General features: G+C 46.1%; 1 protein-coding gene across 4 annotated transcripts in view; it reads right to left on the reverse strand.

The window, feature by feature from the left end:
- myo7aa (myosin VIIAa) overlaps positions 1–14,183 on the reverse strand; it is a 194,659-nt gene that overhangs the window by 14,791 nt on the left and 165,685 nt on the right. For all 4 annotated transcript variants that reach the window (XM_087988417.1, XM_087988416.1, XM_087988418.1 and 1 more), the window contains exons 41-46: positions 13,426–13,539; positions 12,765–12,852; positions 10,825–10,931; positions 8,677–8,862; positions 2,286–2,402; positions 494–577 (exon numbers count right to left, since the gene is read on the reverse strand). In XM_087988417.1, the coding sequence (XP_087844543.1) occupies positions 494–577; positions 2,286–2,402; positions 8,677–8,862; positions 10,825–10,931; positions 12,765–12,852; positions 13,426–13,539 (696 nt within the window). The remainder of the gene's footprint in view (positions 1–493; positions 578–2,285; positions 2,403–8,676; positions 8,863–10,824; positions 10,932–12,764; positions 12,853–13,425; positions 13,540–14,183) is intronic.

Here is a 14,183-nt window from a genome sequence, read left to right on the forward strand (position 1 = left end):
AGAAAGCAGGAGCAGGGAACTGAGTTGGCTGGTCAGCCATAATCATGACGAATGGAAAGCAGGTTCAAGGGGCCGAATGGCCTATACCTGTTCCTATTTCCAATATTAGAGTTGATGGTGCTGACCGTGTGGCAGTCAATGCACATAGCAAACCTCCTCTATTTAAAAATGTGTAAGTCTATTTCCAACCTATGTCCAATGTTACTGCTCTCAGGTCTTTAGCTTCGTACATATATCATTCATCCGTCCCTGCTTCGAGACCTACAATTGTTTAGTTGCCTGGAGAGTTTTGTTCTGCATGTAGACTTTACGTAGCAAGCTCCCTCATCAAACCAAGAGGGAACAGGATATCAGCACTTTCACAACCACCTGTTATAACTGTTCCATGTAACACAACACTGATCACCACCAATTAGATCACTCACTAGCCCAGCCTTCGGGTGGGAGGGGAGAATGGGCAAAGAGGAGAGGGAGGAGTAAAAAAAAAAGTTACCTTTGTCTTCGGGTCAATCAGACTCACTCCATGCTTGTTGATCACAATCAAGAGGATCTCTGGGTAATTTGGCTCAGTGGTTTGCTGTTTAGGAAACAGAACAACAGTCAAAGGTCATCCAACACTGGGTTTAAAAAGTGAGGCAAGCACAAATAAGAGGTAAAGGCTCATGAGAGACAAAGGCAAGTATGAAAGGGGAGTAAGTTGAGACATCGTGTTGAAGTTGGACAGAACGTTGGTGACTCCTCTTCGGGAATACTGTGTCCAGTTCTAGTCACCATCTCCAGGAAAGAGGGTTCAGAAAGAAAGTTGCCATTGTCGGAGGGTTTGAGCTATAGGGAGCCGCTGAATAAGCTGAGGGTTGTTTTCCCTGGAGTGTCGGAGACGGAGGACTAACGTAATAAAATCACGAGAGGCAAGGATAGGGGGAAACGTCCTGGACTATTCATCAGAGGGTAGAGGAGCCCAAAAGTAGAGGGCACAGGTTTAAAATGAGAGGAAGATGATTTAAAACGGGACCTGAGGGGCAGTGTTTTCACACAGAGTGGTTAGTGTGTGGAATGAGCTGCGAGAGAAAGTGGATGCAGGTACAGTTACAACATTTGAAAAGACATTTGGATAAGTGCATGAATAGGAAAGGTTTGGAGGGATATGGGCCAGGAGCAGGCAGGTGGGACTAGTTTAGTCTGGAACTGTGGTTGCATGGACTGGTTGGACAGGAGGGTTTGTTTCCATGCTGTATGACTATTTAAATCTTCCTCTTTTTTTCTCAAACCTACAGGTGCATCAACCTGCTTCATCCTCTTCTCTCACTTAAATGGCATCTGAAACACCAAGTGTGGACTTGCCATGGCAAGGTCTTCCTGGAACAGGTCTCCAGTGAAGGCTGCAGCTGGAAGTGAGTTAATCTTGCACGCTGGTCAATAGTGCCACTCAAATCTAAATCAGTCTCTCTGCTGAGCAGGAGCGTTTGACTTTCAAACATTACTCAACACTGGTGTTCATTGGACAGCCAAGGATTGGGTGGATGGGGAGGAACTCTGCTGTAGGTATTTTCTAGAGCTGAAAAATGTGTTGCTGGAAAAGCGCAGCAGGTCAGGCAGCATCCAAGGAGCAGGAGAATCGACGTTTCGGGCATGAGCCCTTCTTCAGGAATCAGGCTTATGCCCGACACGTCGATTCTCCTGTTCCTTGGAGGCTGCCTGACCTGCTGCGCTTTTCCAGCAACACATTTTTCAGCTCTGATCTCCAGCATCTGCAGTCCTCACTTTCTCCCTGTAGGTGTTTTCTAACCAAGCTGTTCAATTGGGTTAAGGCACAGCTCTGGGGCCAGTAGGACTTGAAGCCACATGTAGGCAAGAGTGAGGACTGCAGATGCTGGAAACCAGAGTCAAGATTAGAGTGGTGCTGGAAAAGCACAGCAGGTCAGGCAGCATCTGAGGAGCAGGAAAATCGACGTTTCGGGCAAAAGGAACGAGGCAGGGAGCCTCCAGGGTGGACAGCCACATCTGACCAATCACGTACAGTTGGGCAAACATGATTGAAGGCTCAAAGACATCTGCAGCAAAATGTGCACGGGGTGGGGATGAGGCAGGAATATTGGTGGAAGATAATGCTGCTCATTTAAGAGCTAGAAGAGACACAATGGGATGTATGGCCTTCTGCACCAGACCTTGCGAGAAATCCTGAATTATCGCAGGCAGATGAAGATTCTGTTGTTGAAATGCAACTATTAATGGAGGGGGCCTCAGTTTATGGTGCTTTTTAAGAGTACAGACAGGCAGTCTCTTACCTTGACCTCAAAAAATGCTGATCCAAACGTAGGCCACTTATAGATAATCTTCAGGAATGATAGTTTAGCGTCTTCCCGTGATTTTCCTGCTTGTTTGTTGTAAAAAGCTATAATGGACTAGTGTTGAAAAAAGTAAACAACTCAATTGTACAGTCAGATCCCAGAGGATGTGTCAATAAGAAATCATATGACCGCAGTGTGTTGAGAGTTAGAGTCAGAGATGTATAGCATGGAAACAGACCCTTTGGTTCAATCCTTTAGTCTATTTGATCCCCCAAGCAGAAGCAGGCTTTTTGGCCCATCGACCCATAACCTACCCTATCCCGGTAACTCCACATTTCCCATGGCTAATCCACCTCACCTGCAAGCTATGGGCAATTTTAGCATGGCCAATCCACCTGACCTACCCATCTTTGGACTGTGGAAGGAAACCACACAGACAGAGAGAACATGCAAACTCCACATAGACAGTCGCCAGAGGGTGGAATTGAACCCAGGTCCCTGACGCGGTGAGGCTGCAGTGCTAACCACTGAGCCACTGTGCTGCCCAGCAATCTATCCATTAAAGCAGTTTATGACCCATCTACTCAGGCAGATTGACAGAGTCTTGATTAAACTCATCTCATCGTTCATCCGTTGACAGTACTGAACTCAGAGTTTGGAATTGAACTCTAACCGGCTCAAAACACAACTTTGACTGGATTGCAATCACCACTTTAGGAAGCAGAGTGCAAAATCGGGATTGATTCTGCTGGTGCCGTACTGAGGGAATGCTGCACTGCCAGAGGCAAATTCTTTTTTGATTTTTAGTGGGATGTGGGCATCACAAAAAGCTTTGTTCATGGAATGTGAGCCCATTGCCCAGAGGGCAGTTAAGAGTCAACCACATTGCTGTGGGTCTGGAGTCACATGTAAGCCAAACCAAGATGGCAGTTTTCTTCATTAAAGGACAGTGACCCAGATGGGGCTTTTAAGGCTCTTAAAATCCATATATTTTTAAACCAAATTCAAATTGCCATACCAGGATTTGAACCCAGGTCCCCTGAACATTACCTGGGTTTCTGAATTAATCGCCTCGTGGTATCATCACTCGACCAGCGCCACCCATGGTTACCATTCGTTGCCCATCTCTAACTGTCCTTGAACTGAGTGGCTTGCTGGAGCAGTTCAGAGGGAGGACAGGTGCCAACTACATTGCTGTGGGTGGATTTCCCTCTCTGAAGACCATTACTGAATCAGTTGGGTTTTTCTGATAAACATCAATAGTTGTCATGGGTGCAGTTGTACAAGGCCATTAGAGTCACAGAGGTCTACACCACAGCAAAGCTATTTGGCCCATTGAGTCTATGCAGGTCAAAACACAACCTCCTAACTATTCCAATCCCATTTTCCAGCACTTAGCCCATAGCCTTGCATGCCTTGGAATCCCAAGTGCACATCTAAACACTTCAATATTCCAGATTCCCACTGTCCTCTGGGTGAAAAAACAACTTCTTCACATCTCCTCTTAACCTCTTGTCCTTTACCTTAAGGTCTATGCCCCTCCTCCAGTCATCGATCCCTCTACCAAGAGAAAACATTCCTTCTGTCTACCCCACGGTCCTCAGTTTTGTCCATCTCAATCATGTCCCCTCAGTCTCCACTGCTCTAAGGAGAACAACCCCAGTCTGTCCAATCTCTCAAACTCTCCAGCCTGGGCACCATCCTGATAAATCTCCTCTGCAGCCTCTCCAGTGCTATCACATCCCTTCTGTAATGTGGATTCCAGAACTGCACACATTTCTCTATTGCTGTGGCTTAATCAACGTTTTAGAACATAGAACAATACAGCACAGAACAGGCCCTTCGGCCCACGATGTTGTGCCGAACATTTATCCTAGCTTAAGCACCCATCCATGTACCTATCCAATTGCCGCTTAAAAGGTCACCAATGATTCTGACTCTGCCACTCCCACAGACAGCGCATTCCATGCCCCCACCACTCTCTGGGTAAAGAACCTACCCCTGACATCCCCCCTATACCTTCCACTCTTCACCTTAAATTTATGTCCCCTTGTAACACTGTTGTACCCAGGGAAAAAGTTTCTGACTGTCTACTCTATCTGTTCCTCTGATCATCTTATAAACCTCTATCAAGTCACCTCTCATCCTTCGCCGTTCCAATGAGAAAAGGCCTAGCACTCTCAACCTATCTTCGTACGACCTATTCTCCATTCCAGGCAACATCCTGGTAAATCTCCTCTGCGCCCTCTCCAAAGCTTCCACATCTTTCCTAAAGTGAGGCGACCAGAACTGCACACAGTACTCCAAATGTGGCCTTTCCAAGGTCCTGTACAGCTGCAACATCACTTCACGACTCTTGAATTCAATCCCTCTGCTAATGAACGCTAATACACCATAGGCCTTCTTACAAGCTCTATCCACCTGAGTGGCAACTTTCAAAGATCTATGAACATAGACCCCAAGATCCCTCTGCTCCTCCACCTTACTAAGAACCCTACCGTTAACCCTGTATTCCGCGTTCTTATCTGTCCTTCCAAAATGGACAACCTCACACTTGACAGGGTTGAACTCCATCTGCCACTCCTCAGCCCAGCTCTGCATCATATCTAAGTCCCTTTGCAGCCGACAACAGCCCTCATTACTATCCACAACTCCAATCTTCGTATCATCTGCAAGTTTACTGACCCACCCTTTGCCTGTAATCTCCGGGGTTATCCCTATATCCTTTTTTGAAAAGGGGCACAACATTCGCCACTCTCCAGTCCCCTGGTACCACCCCCGTTGACAGTGAAGACGAAAAGATCATTGCCAACGGCTCTGCAATTTCCTCTCTCGCTTCCCACATAATCAGAGGATATATCCAGTCAGGCCCGGGGACTTGTCTATTCTCAAGTTTTTCAAAATGCCCAACACATCTTCCTTCCTAACAAGTATCTCTTCTAGCTTACCAGTCCGTTTCACACCCTCCTCTTCAACAATATGGTCCCTCTCATCTGTAAATAAAAGTTTTATACACGTCCAGCATGATCTCCCTTCTTTTAAACTCTGTGCCTCAGCTAATAAAGGCAAGAATCCCAAGTGCCTTCTTAACCACTTTATCAAACTGTCCTGATCCCTTGAGACCAGAGGACAGATACACCAATGTCTCCCTGATCGTCAGTGCTTCCCAGGGCCCTATTGTTCATCATGTATTCCCTTGCCTTGTTTGTCATGCCCAAGTGCATTACCTCATTTATTGGGATTGATTGCAGTTTTCACTGACCAGCCCATCTATATCCTCCTGTTGTCTAAGGCTAGCCTCCTTACTGTTTATCAGGCACTAACTAGGTACCTGGAGCAACCTTGCGATGTAACAGTGTTGTACATTCACTAAGTCAGAGCCTCTTGTATTTACAATCGCCATGTGCGACGTGTTTGAGTGTTAACATGTGGTAAATAATGTTACCCTTTGAAGTGTAAGCATGCAGCCACTCTTTGCCTTCTCTTTAACCAGCTGGTTCAAAATCCAAATTCAGCACAGCATCAAAACTACACGACAAAAGCAGCCCTTCTATGGGGACTAGCTGCAGTTGTTCTGGGTTTGTTTGCTGAGCTGGGAAATTGGTTTGCAGACGTGTTCTAGGTGACATCCTGTGCTGTGAAGTCTCCGGTGAACTGCTGCTGTGCGGAGTCTGTTGGAATTTATTTGATTTCCTTCCTGCTGCTTCCACTTGCCAGTTCGGTTTGTTTCTTGCAGTGTACGGTATAGCAGGTCTAGATCAAATGTTTATTGATTCATGCTTCTAGAAATTCTCTGGCTGTCCTCTGTCTGGCTTGTCCTGTTGTTGCTGTGTCATCCCTGGCGAATTTGTGGTCCTTGTCAACTGTGTGTGGCCATGAGGGACAGCTGGTCATGGCATTTAGTGGCTCATTGCTTTTCGTGGATGCAGATCGCTTGAGGTCTGCCCATTTGTCTGATAAAGGTGTTCCATGCAGTCTTTCAATGGAGTCCTGTAAATTATGTTCATCTTGCACAGGAGGGTGCAGGGTCTTTTGTCTTCGTGATTTGTCTGAGCGTGCCTGTCGGTTTATGGGCTGTCATGAATCTCAGTGGTCAGAGAAGTCTGGCAATCAGTTCGGAGATGTTTTTTATGTAAAGTAGCAAGGCTAGTGAGTTGGATTGTGGCATGTCCTAATCTTGTCTGTCTGTTAGGCATCTGTGGATGAAGTTGCAGGAGATATCGCTCTTGGCAAAGACCCTACAGAAGTGTTGTTCTTCTTCCCTTAGTCAGTCGGGAGTGCTGCAGTGTGTCGTAGCCCTTTTGAACAGGGTCCTAATGCAGCTTTTTGTGTGTGCACGTGTTCGGGTAGTTGCTGTTATAATTCAGGATCTGGTCCACGTGTGGGTTCTGTACATTTTTGTTGTGCATTCCCCACTGTGTTCTTTCTACCATCACATCCAGGAATGGGAGTTGGTTGCTAATTTTCTCCTGTCTCGTAAATCTGATCCCTGTGAGCATGCTGTTGATAATCTGCTGTGTGCTCTTGATCGCTGTTCTTTTAATTGCAAAGTGAAGCTGTTTTCAAACTCTGCTCAAAAGGGCTACAATATATTGCAGCTGAGAATGGAAGAACATCTCTACAAAGTCTTTGTCAAGAACACAGATCCCCCACAACTTCATCTGCAGATGCCTAACAGACAAACAACGTGATGGGGACATGCCTCACACTAACAATGCTACCTTATATGGAAAAAGTCTCAGAACTGACAGCCATACTTCTCTGACCACTCAGGTTCATAATAACACCAAGTGACAGCCACGCTCAGACAACTCACCAGAACAAAAGGCCCAATACCCATCATATGCAGGACAAATGTGGTGTACAAGGTTCCGTGCAGGGACTGCACAAAACACTATATAGGACAAACAGGCTGACCACTAGCGATCCGCATTCATGAACATCTGCTGTCCCTAGTAGCCCCACACACAGATGACAAGGATCATAAATTCGACTAGGATGACACAACAGAAATAGGGCAAACTAAACAGAGGACAACCAGAGAATTTCTAGAAGCATGGCACTCATCCAGAGTCCATCAATAAACACATTGACCTAGATCTGATATAATAACCACTGCAACAAACAACCAGAATTGGCAAGTGGAAGCAGCAGGAACAAAACCAAATAAATTCCAACAGACTCCGCACAGCAGTTCACAGGAGGCTCCACAGCACTGAGGATGTCACCTAGAACACGTCTGCAAACCAACTTCCCAGTTCGACGAATAAACCCACAACAACTGAAACCAGCACCAGAGTTACAAACCTTTACACAAACCTTGGAGACTAGCTTTCAATTCCTGGTCTTTATTACTTAAATGTTAAAATTTCATCAACTGCCTGAGCCTGGCCCCCTGGGATTACTAGTTCAGTGACATTACCACTACCCCACTTCATCAAAACATTGTCTGATTTGTTGATGCTTTTAACATGTCATCCATTATTCTCTCCCACCACCAACACCCCCTGCCAGCCTTTGGATCAATATAATCCCCGTACAATACACAAAGGTGGTTTATTCCTAGTCGCCCTCTGAAGCGGCCTAGCAAGCCAAAGGCAGTAGATGATACCTTCTAGGGTCAACTATTCAATGAGGATGGGAGGTTACACGTTGTGGTAGAAGAAACACAGAATACATGCTCTATGGTACAACTTTGGGGGAGTACAGGAGCAGAGGGACCTAAGTGTTAACATGCATAATTATCTGAAGGTGACCAGGCAAGTTGAAATAGTTGCTAAGGCAGCTTCTTGGGTTTATAAATAGAGACATAGAATATACAGGCAAAGCAGCAATGCACCACCTCTATAGATTGAGTATTGTATTCTGGGCACCTTATTAAAAGGAAGGATGTTAAAGCCCTGGAGAGAGAGTGCAAAGGAGATTTACTAGAAATGATACCAGGAATGAGAGATTATAGATACAAGGAAAGATGAGAGAGATTGGGCTTACTCCCATTGGAGGTGTTAAAAATTATGAACAATTTCAACAGGGTAAAAGGAGGATATTCTGTTTCTGCCAGTTGGTAGGTCAGTAAGAGTAAATTGTCAGCAAGAGAGCTAGGAGTGAGAGGAGGAGAAACGTTTTTTGTTCAGACAGTGGTTAGGATTTGGAATGTGCTACCTGAGCGTGGTGGAGGTGGATTCAAAACAGAGCTGGATATGTTTGAAAAGGGGTGAATTGAGGGCCACGGAGATAGGGCCGCAGAGTGGGACTGGCTGGGGTACCTCTTTTGGGAGCTGGTACAGACTGGATGGGTCGAATGGCCTCTTTCTGCACTGTATGATTCCAGGATTCTGAAAGGAACTCTCCTGTTCTTAGTAAAAACACTCCAAGGATAATCTCTTACCCGCTTCCAGTCATCGGGTGAGATGTGCCGGATCAAATCCTGCGGCACCAGTTCCTTCAGCATCTTGGGAATGTTTGGGAATTGGGACTTGTCATCTTCAAACTTCACCCTGTAAATTAGTGCCGCCAACTGCAGCACGTCGTCACGGGAACACTTGTGGTAGCCCCGCAGATACTTAGGCAGCTCCTGAGACAAGGAAGAGAAAAGCATGTCTGAGACTCCAGGGACCGAGGGTCGCGCTCTCCCAACTAGGTTCCAGTCCAACTGTTAGCTTGCCATGGCATCCGTATACCCACGGGCAGGTCAAACGGAGGCACTTTGCCTTCACCATCTCACTCTGTTATTGTCTAATCTCAAGTGAGCCCAGCCTGTGGTAGCCCTCGCGTCACGGAGTGAGAAAGCTGGGGGCTTGCAATCTACCGTCAGTTTCTACTGTCTGGTGTAGACTCCAAACCAGAGTCGACATTCAGCAAGAGCCACAAGGACATAAAACCGGGTGGCTGATGATGTTGGTTGTTTAGCCCACTGCAAGATTTAAGCCCTACTTGAGCAGAAACTCAAGGCCAACACCCCCCCCCACCGCGCCCCCCTACAGCAGTACCAAGGGACCATCTACGAGATGTTGTCTGAATTAGATTTTATTGGCATGTGTACTCAAACAAAGGGTTATGGGAATGCAGTGAGAAGTTTCCAATGTTGCCATTCTCAGCACAAAACCTTTAAGTAGAAAAATAAGAAAATGAAAGTTAAAAATTCAACATGACAGTCCCCAATGTCTCATCTCAAGCAGGTGTAAAACATCCCATTGTGCAATGTTAGAGAAGAGCAGATATTCCTCATGTTACACAGAAGATAGGAGCAGGAGGCCATTTGGCCTTTTGAGCCTGCTGCACCATTCATCACGATCATGGCCGATTGTCCAACTCAATAGCCTAATGCTGCTTTCTCCCCATAACCTTTGCTCCCATTCGCCCCAAGTGCTGTATCCAGCCACCTCCTGAATCTTATTTGTTACCAGGCAGCAGAGTCTAGCAGGGGTACCCAAGATCCAATGAGATAAGGGAATGGGTGATGGTTATGGTTCACTTAAGCGATAATTGAGGCAGTACTGGACTGGATGTGGGCAGCGAATGTCAGTGCATATATAGGAGTTTGTGTATGTGAGGAGTAGAACTTTGACTAGAAATATTAACACCTAGACTCTATTTAGCCAGCATTTAAGCTCTGGTATTTAAACACATTGGCCAATATTTATCCCTTAAACCAACTTCACAAAAACAAATCATCATCCTGTTACATTGCTGTTTTTGGAACCTCACTGTGTGCAACTTGGCTGTGGCACTTCCTGAATGGATGCTCCAACATTGGTGGGTCACAGTCGGAGGAGAACGGAGTAGGTCATTTAGGACTGAGACGAGGAGAAATGTCTTCACTCAGAGTGGGGGAGTCTGTGGAATTCTCAAAAGAGTTGAGACCAAAACATTGGAATGTTTTTAGAGGAGGAGATGGATATATTTCATAGGGCTAAAGGGATGAAGGAGTATGGGGAGAAAGCAGGAACAGGACTGAGGTCAATGATCAGCCATCATACTGAATGGTGTAGCATGCTCAGAGTCTACTCCTGCTTTCTACTTGTTTTTATATTTCAAAATTGAAAATGTGTTGCTGGAAAAGCACAGCAGGTCAGGCAGCATCCAAGGAGCAGGAGAATCGACGTTTCGGGCATAAGCCCTTCTTCAGGAATTCCTGAAGAAGGGCTCATGCCCGAAACGTCGATTCTCCTGTTCCTTGGATGCTGCCTGACCTGCTGCGCTTTTCTAGCAACACATTTTCAGCTCTGATCTCCAGCATCTGCAGACCTCACTTTCTCCTTATATTTCAAAATGTCTGGTGGTGATGAAAATATATAAACAGTAAACTCACTGCAGTAAATGGTTACAGGAAACAGAATGGCAAATGCTCCAATCCTATAGTATTCCAAATCTTATTTAGGTGAAAAGACTGCAACAGAAGCCACAATCCTCTAAGAATTAGGAATCAGTGACCAGCCAATGCACCATGTAACTGAGTACACCCTCAAGCCCAAGGCCGTGTCCCATGTCTCAGGCCTACCCGGAAATTTCCGTCCTGTTAGCTGCACCATGGTACCTGATAATAATGAAAGATGGAGTCGGCCATCGGGTCCTTTCCAGGAACTGTATGCGTCCATAGTTTTTTCATGAAGAAGACCTGGTATGTCAGAGAAGGCATTACACCTGGAGAAACAACCACAAAAACTGACTTACCTTTCGTTTCTCAGAAGGACTGAACTAATAATCCTGAAAAAAAAAAGGGGGTCCAGGTTACAAAACTAAAATGCTAGTGAATGGCAAAGCCCATGAAGCTAATGTGGCCTCCTAAAACATGCAAGCTCCAGTCATTCGGAGAGGAATCGGTGTAAATAGAGGCATTTGCTAGTCATTTTTACCTCTTCACTCAAGAACAGATTTCAATTCAGCTGTGCCCCCAGCGGGTAGTGCGTGTCTCTCAATCTGGGAGACAGCAATTTCAAATCCCACTCTGGGGACGGGAACACACCAAGCTCCACTCGGGTCCAGAGGCGGTGCTGCAGTGTTCAGGCCACTGCTTGGGGAGAAGCGACTTAAACCAACGTACCGCACCCCACCCCAGCCTCAAGAGGGTCGTGAACAGATTTTTTTCAGTCAGAATTTTATTTCTACTCACTCCACAAACTCCAGCTCACACAGATGCCTCGTCTTCTCTACTCACACATCAACCAAGTTAGAAAGGTGGGCTGTACTGGATCAGGCTGTTTCCCCTGGAGCAGAGGCCTAGGGGCGACCTTAACAGAGGTCTATAAAATCATGAGGGACATGGACAGGGTGAATAGCCAAGGTCTTTTCCCTGGAGCTGGGGGTGGGGCACAAAATTAGAGGACATAGGTTTATGGTGAGAGTGGAAAGGGACCGAAGGGGCAACTTTTTCACGCAGAGGGTGGTGTGTATGGAATGAGCTGCCAGAGGAAGTGGTGGAGGCTGGTACAATTACAGCATTTAAAAGGCACCTGGTTGGGTATATGAATAGGAAGGGGTTGGAGGGATACGGACCAAATGATGGCAAATGGAACTAATTTAGTTTGGTAAATTTGGTCAGTATGGATGAGTTGGACCAAAGGGTCTGTTTTCAAGCTGCAGGATGCTAACTCTTTAAATATCCCTTAATTAAGAGAAGACCAGTGTTATTTAGTTCCACTGCGCTAATTTTGAAGAGGCGCACCATTGGATGTCACTCGTCATCCCTCAACCGCAGTAAATAAGACAGATCTGGTCATAATGATCACGCTGCTGTAACGGGATGGGGGCCTTGCCCCATACAGCTCACCTGCATTACAACAGTGACTGCATTTTGAAAATAAACCACTGCAGGATGTGTGGCAGAGTGAGGAAGCACTCATTGTTCAGCCAGCTAAAATCGTTCAAAATAAGAAAAATTAAAAGAACGGTGCAAGTCGGAAATCTGAAATGAAATTGGACAGCACTCGGGAAACACAGTAGGCCTGGCAGCATCTGTAGAGGGAGAAACAGAGTTAACGATTCAAAAGGATTCTTTGTTGGGAATGCCAAAAGAAGATTTGTAACCTAAACGGTTTCTCCTTCAGCTGACTTGCGTGTTGGCAATGTTGTGCTGCTATCAATAACTCAACTTGACCATGCTCATCCTGCCAGTGTGAAAAAAAATCATCTGGAAATCACAGCCATCGCTTTCAATGCCACTTCTGAGTATTCGAAAACAATAATGGACAATAAGCAACTGCCTACCCCTACCCCCTTCATCCTCAGGTGACCAAACGCTCAGAGAATGACACATTCCCCAAAAATCACCACAGTATAGAACCAGAAAACAATCCCAGGAAGATGCTTTTTGTTAAACGTCAACCTGTACTGAGACATTTTTACTTTGGAGCAGGTGGGACTTGAACCCAGGCCTCCCGGTCTAAAAGTAGGGACACTACCACTACAAGAACCTGGATGTTTACAAAGACAAAAAACAAGCCAGCTTGCACAGCCAGATTCTGTTCTGTTCTTTACCGTCCTTCATTGGCCGAGCTTTCTTGATCCAGTCAGTGAGGTGTCGCACAAAATCAAAGAAGAAATCTCCTTCGGGAACACTGATCACCTGGAAAGCAACAAGATCACCATCAGCATTGGCCAGATCCTCCCTCACACTGAGTGCAAGCACCTTGATCCAAGCTTCACCCATAACAGGTTCAGGGACCTCAACAAGGGGCTGGAACTCAACACAAGGCCAGGATCATGGTAACGGGATGCAGGATGAGGGACAGAAGGAGGGGGATGATGGTGGTGCGCGTGGAGGGACGAGTGGAGGGATCAGTCTACACTGGCGGCCCACAGGTGTTGATCAGCCCACATGGGGTCAGATTGCCATGAGGTTTCAAACTCTGGGGTTATGCTTCAGTTGTCCCTTTGGTGCCAGGAAGGTGGTGGGGGTTGGGTTCCTACAGCACACAGACTGCAGCATTTTGGAAAAGGGCAGTTCTCTTCTCAAACCGGGAGGTGGGGGTTAGAGATGGACAACAAATGCTGGCCCAGCTACTGACACCCACATCCCAAAGAGCAAATATTCCTAAAAAAAAAAAAAATCACCCATAGTTCTGCTTCCAACTTCTTCTATTCCTTTACTATTACACACAACATGACTCCTGCACCAATCGCCCCAGTAGCTGGTTACCTTGTCAGAGATCTTGACAAATAAGCTGAAGCCATCAGGAGATTTCAGCAGCAGTCTGCTCGAAATATTCTGGCAGAAGTCTTTGGCTTTGGTGCTGGATTCCACCTCAAATGCCTGCGGAATTTACCAATCACAGTTAGGGCCTCAGAGACTGGAGAATTCTTACATTGCTCCCCCGCAATGAGATATTTACACACCCGTTGACAGGTTTGTAACCCAAGCAGGTTTGGGCCTCACATTATAAAAATAAGAGACATCAAAACGGATATACAGACAAGCAAAAGAAAAAAAAAGGAAAAGTTGAGACCAGAGCAGAGCTGGAATACAGAACAGAAGAACAAACAAATAGTCAAAAACCTGAGGCCACAGAAAAGGGATGGGGTGAGCAGTGACTGGATAGTACGGACAAGGCTGGATAGTGTGTTTCCATTTGTGATGTAACAATGACAGTTACCTATAAACCTAATTAAAAAAGGAATTAAGAAATCCTTCAACCACAATGTGGGCATTGCAACCAATGGAATAGGAGAAAGTGAGGACTGCAGATCACCATCAAAAAGTGTGGTGCTGGAAAAGCACAGCCGGTCAGGCAGCATCTGAGGAGCAGGAGAGTCGATGTTTTGAGCAAAAGCTCTTCATCAGGAACCTTCTTCCCCTTCCTGCTGAGGAGCTTATGCTCAAAACGTCAGCTCTCGTGCTCCTCAGATGCTGCCTGACCGGCTGTGCTTTTCCAGCACCACACTTTTTGAAGCAAACGG

The sequence above is a fragment of the Chiloscyllium plagiosum genome, unplaced genomic scaffold, assembly GCF_037043375.1.
Source record: "Chiloscyllium plagiosum isolate Xiang-an unplaced genomic scaffold, Cpla_swu_hap1 HiC_scaffold_6, whole genome shotgun sequence".
In the NCBI taxonomy this organism is placed as follows: domain Eukaryota; kingdom Metazoa; phylum Chordata; class Chondrichthyes; order Orectolobiformes; family Hemiscylliidae; genus Chiloscyllium; species Chiloscyllium plagiosum.